Source organism: Pteronotus mesoamericanus, unplaced genomic scaffold (assembly GCF_021234165.1).
Source record: "Pteronotus mesoamericanus isolate MK-2021 breed Mesoamerican mustached bat unplaced genomic scaffold, CSHL_Meso_final scaffold_174, whole genome shotgun sequence".
Classification (NCBI taxonomy): Eukaryota; Metazoa; Chordata; class Mammalia; order Chiroptera; family Mormoopidae; genus Pteronotus; species Pteronotus mesoamericanus.
This window is the reverse complement of record NW_026555309.1, coordinates 3994695-3999625: the sequence shown is the minus strand read 5'-3', so window position 1 is coordinate 3999625 and position 4931 is coordinate 3994695. Positions and strand designations below refer to the sequence as shown.

At 40.2% G+C, this 4931-nt stretch overlaps 1 protein-coding gene across 1 annotated transcript; it reads right to left on the bottom strand.

Moving 5' to 3' along the window:
• Positions 1–3759: 3759 nt before the first annotated feature.
• LOC129084010 (securin-like) lies at positions 3760–4365 on the bottom strand. The gene has a single exon (XM_054590038.1). It carries the CDS (start codon positions 4363–4365, stop codon positions 3760–3762), a length of 606 nt encoding a protein of 201 aa, XP_054446013.1.
• Positions 4366–4931: the final 566 nt, after the last annotated feature.

Below are 4931 nucleotides of genomic sequence, written 5' to 3'. Positions count from 1 at the left end.
CAGTGGCCTGGTATATACCTCCCACTAGCAAAGCCCCAGGGTGATGCATATGAGGAAAACTAGTGTAACAGATGGATTCCGAGAGGGCAATTTGTCGGCCATTTTCTTCCCTTCTCATCCCTGCAACATTGCCTGCCCGGCCCCCCTTGCATCTTCGGATACTTGTCCTTACTTGTCTTTTCTCCCCAATGTTTACAATTCTTTCAAATATGTAGAGAAAGAACAAAAATTTCACCTTCTCTGGAGGGGAGTTTCCATTTGCATTACATTTTCATTTCATTATGTGTCCCCTGCAGATTGCAGAGCTATGACATCAATTCATTCAGCTGAACATTTTAATTTCACTGAAGGTAAATGCCAGCTGCAGACAGTGCCTTTAACCCATTTGCCCTTACTGGATTCTCTTCTTCAATTCCAAGCACATTTATGGTAATGAGTTAGGCTGGCCATGCATGGCTCTCTGACACTTTTTCCCACAGGCCATGCAGTGTTGGTGCCAGATGTCAGAGAGATGTAAATTCATCTTACAGAGATTTCCAGTGGAAGGCCTGGAAGTTTCCTCCTCCACTCCTGTTAGCCCGGCAAAATGGCCTCACCTACACTGTTCTTACCTCCATGGCTGTTCACAGGACCAAGTTACAGCATCATACTTCTAATGGCAACCAGGGAGGAAACAAGGTTTGGAATCATGGCAGTAATGCTAATAACTAACATTTGTATGGCCTTTAAACCTTGCAAAGGGCTTTTGTATTCCCCTACTAAATCGTCACAATTACTCTAGAAGCTAGGTGCCAGCATTATTATTCCCATTTACAAATAAAGAAATTGAGTCCTGGAAAGATGTTATAAATAGTTGAAGATGACCCTGCCAGTAAATAACAGCCCAGTAGCCAAATCCAAGACTTCTGACTCCAGAACCCACGTTCTTAGTATTTATAGTAGACTATTATATTAAAATAGTCTTTAATATAACCTGCATGGAAAGCACTTGGACAGTAAGTATTAAGAAGCATAAAATATGTGTATATGCTTGGTTCTAATGTGGAGAATTTCCAGTAATTTATTGCAAGGAAACAGGAATATACATAAAATTTATTCATAGGAATTTCAGTATAATGTGGAAATACCATGAAATTACAAGCTAACTAATGTTTAAACTTAGGAGATAATGTAAAAATATTAGACCACATTCATAAGATGTGATACCATTTTGCCATGAAGACTATATTCTCAAATGGTATTTAAACATAACTGCTGTATAACTTTAAATAAAAGTTAAAACAGGCTAGGCACCTATACAGAGTATGATTCCAATTTTATTTGGAAAATATATGCTTAGGAAAAAGACTGAAAATATCATCTATGTATATATTTATAGGTACCTACACATAGATGTACGTATATACATTTAAACATATACATTCATTCATGAAAATGCTATAGATAATATCTATTCTCTTAGGTGTTCTCTGAAAATTTCTCTAATTTCTTCAAATTATATGCAATGAATGTGTATAACTTTTAATCTCGGGGGAAAAACAATACAATGATTTTTCAAATGTTTATCAAGATTTGATAAACTATTTCTAACTATTTCTTTACTCTTCTCAGAATTTATTTATTCAAATGGCCATGATCACGTGATAAGTGGCTACTTTGTGCAACCTGGCTCTGTGAGCTGCTCCCTTTTCTCCCTCTCCCAGGTATGTTCCTCAGCATTCTGGTTTCCATTTCACCTGCCCTCCAGCTGGTGGGATTTCCTCTCCTGGCAGCTAATCCCCAGTAGAAATACCGCCCAGTGGCCCGCAGGATTGGCTGAGGGTCCTGCAACCACACACTCCCTCACTCCTCACACCCCACACAATTGAATGACAGTTGTTTCTGTGCCTTTTTGGAGCTACCTGATGTGTCTTCAGTACCTGACCTAGGCAGTGCTGCCCGTGAGGCCCAGAGCCTGGGGCTTGATCTCACACGGCTGTGCCTCAGCCTTACCACAGAGGAAGAAAGCCCTCAGACAGAAAGAAGCCATTTTTTCTGACACAGCTCCTCTGGCAAGGGAAACAAAAAAAATAAACAAATGGGGTTACATCAAACTAAAAAGTGTCCATCAGTAGATAAGTTGATAGAACAGCTACCATACATTTACACACTGGAATACTACTCAGCCATAAAAAAAGGAAAGGAAATTTTACCCTTTGCGACAGTATGGATGGACCTGGAGAACATTATGCTAAGTGAAATAAGCCAGTCAGAGAAAGACAAGTGCCATATGATTAGATGTGGAATCTAATGAACAAAATAAACTAACAAGCAAAACAGAGGCTGACTCATAGATAGAGAGCAGGCTGACAGCTCTGACAGAGGGATTGAGCAAAAAAGAAAAAAAAAGAATAAAGCCATCTGACAGAGAACAGCCGCAAGAATGCTCACTCTCTCCTTCTCTCCTCAGCCTCCATTCTCTCCCCTTTGTGGTCCAGTCTTGCCAATGAAATTATAATTTCCAAGGCCAGGTACATTTTACATTTGTAAATATAAATGGACGCTAAGCCATTGAGGAATTAACATTCATGGTTTCAACTATTCTCAAGCAATCCCTAAGGCCCATGATACACAGCAATTTATAATGGTCAGAAAATCATTTTGAACCCCAATATGAGGACTGGTTGTGGAAGAAATCACCTAGCTGAAGTCCTCCTGTCTGATCACACAGTGTAGTTTTCGCTTCCTGCATCATAGTTTTATCCTTAGAGGTTGAATTTGGGTCTTTTGTTTTTTACATCTCTCTACTTAACTTTGTAACATGAATAGTTATAACTTTTTTTAATGGCCTTTAATGCTAATTCTAACATTGGTGTTACTTTGGGTCAGTTTCAGTTGATTTAACCTTAATACACATTGTATTTTCCTGTTTCTGTGTATGCATGGAAATTTTCTTATTTGATGCTAGACATTGTGAATTTTATCATGTTGAGTGTTAGATATTTTTGTTTTCCTTTAAACATTATTAAACTTTGTTCTGGGATGAAATTAAGTTGCTAAAACCGTTCAATTATTTCAGATCTTGTTTTTAATATTTGTCAGACAGGACTAGAACAGTGTTCATTCTCAAGTTAATTATTCCCACTACAGAGGAAAGAACTTGCTATGTTGCCTATTCAATGATCCATGAGTCTTGAGGTTCTCCAGTTGGGCTGGCAGAAATAGACACTATTTTGGATTCTATGTAAGTGCCAGACACTATTACCTTTATTTTTTCAGATGGTTCTTTCCCCAGACTCATGTGGTTTCCTCACATGCATGTGCTGATCAGCACTTAGCTGGATACTTTAGGGGACCTTCTATACAAATCCAAAATTTTCTCTCTGTACAACACTCTCTCCTTCCTACCTGCAAACTTGAACTTCCTTAGTCATACTTGGCTCAGCCCGAGCTCCCCTCCCCTCCCTTCCTGGAAACTCCCAGGGAACTAAGCTGGGACGTCACAGGGCTCACCTGCTTGTTTCACCTCTCTCAGGGATCATTGTCCCTTGCTGTCTCATGTCTAGTGTCTTAATCTAGTGCTTGGGCTGCCTTAACAAAATACCATAGACTAGGTGGATTAAACAGCAGACATTTATTTTCTCACATTTCCGGAGGTTGGAGGTTTGAGATCAGGATGGTCAGATTCTTTTTTTTTTTTTTTTTTTTTTTCTGTTAAAGAATTGCTTTATTAATACAAACTGTTAATACATACACACAAACTATAAAGCACTAAGAAACTTAAATCTCTACGTCATAGCACACAGGTGGCAATTCAACATCCAGAGTCGACAGAATGCTTGAGGGAGACTGCAACGGATCGGACTCCCACAGTGGCGGGGGCATCTTCAGAGGCGAAGGGGGCCCGAGGTGTAACAGCCTTTCCAGTTTCCTCTCCTCATCGAGGATCATGAGAGGCACTCCGGTCAAGGGCAGCTGGGCAATCCGGTGCTCTTCAGGCAGGTCGAAACTCTCAAAGTCTAGAGGATTGAAGGGAAAGAATTTTTCTATTTCTGGATAGGTGTCATCTGAAGCAGGAGCAGAGCTTTTTCCTTGAACAGTCTTCTCAGTCACCTTTTTAGCAGAGAAGTTTGTCTGTTTCTGTTTGAGAGGTCCATTAGTCTTTACTGACTTTTCTGTGGCTCTGTTGACAGTTCCCAAAGCCTTCCTGGGAGCTTTAGGTAAGGCAGGTGGAGCACCAAACATTTTGCCAACGTGTGATGTTGAAACCTGAGATCTCCCATCTAAAGCTTTGACTGGCCGGGGCCCCAGCTTCAGCCGGTCCTTAGGAGTAACATGGGTGCCCGGTTCTCCGTTTTCCTTATCCACAAAGATTACAGTAGCCATTCTGGATCAACTGTATCTATTGTTATAATATGGATACTGAAATATTTAAAATGACATCTAGAGCTGGATTTATAGTTCTCTTGGACAGCGCTGCTTTGGAGGGTGCCAAGTTTGGGTAGTGGGACGAGATATCAGGATGGTCAGATTCTAATGAGAACTCTCTTCCTCTTGCAGATGGCCACCTTCTTACTGTCTTCACGTGGCCCTTCTCCTGTATGGGCATGAAAAGCAAGTTCTCTTCCTCTTCCTCTTCTTATAAGGCTATTTATCCTATTGGGTTAGAACCCTACCGTCATGACCTCTTTCAATCTCTATCACCTTCTAAATGCCCTATTTCCAAATATAGTCATGTTGGGATGGGGCAAGCATGGGTAGGACTTTGACATAATGAATTTAGGAGAAACACAATTCAGTCATAGCATCCAATACCTTGCAAAGTATTATTTCATGCATTTTGTCCAGTGTCTGGTTGTTTCTGGTGGAAGTGTAACCTTGTTTCTGCAACACTATCTTTACTGGAAATAAAAATTATGATCTCTTTTCAAAATTGAAAATTTCATAATCTC

Excerpts from the sequence above, each read along its gene's own strand:
- LOC129084010 (XM_054590038.1), bottom strand. The coding sequence starts at position 4,365 with ATGGCTACTGTAATCTTTGTGGATAAGGAAAACGGAGAACCGGGCACC.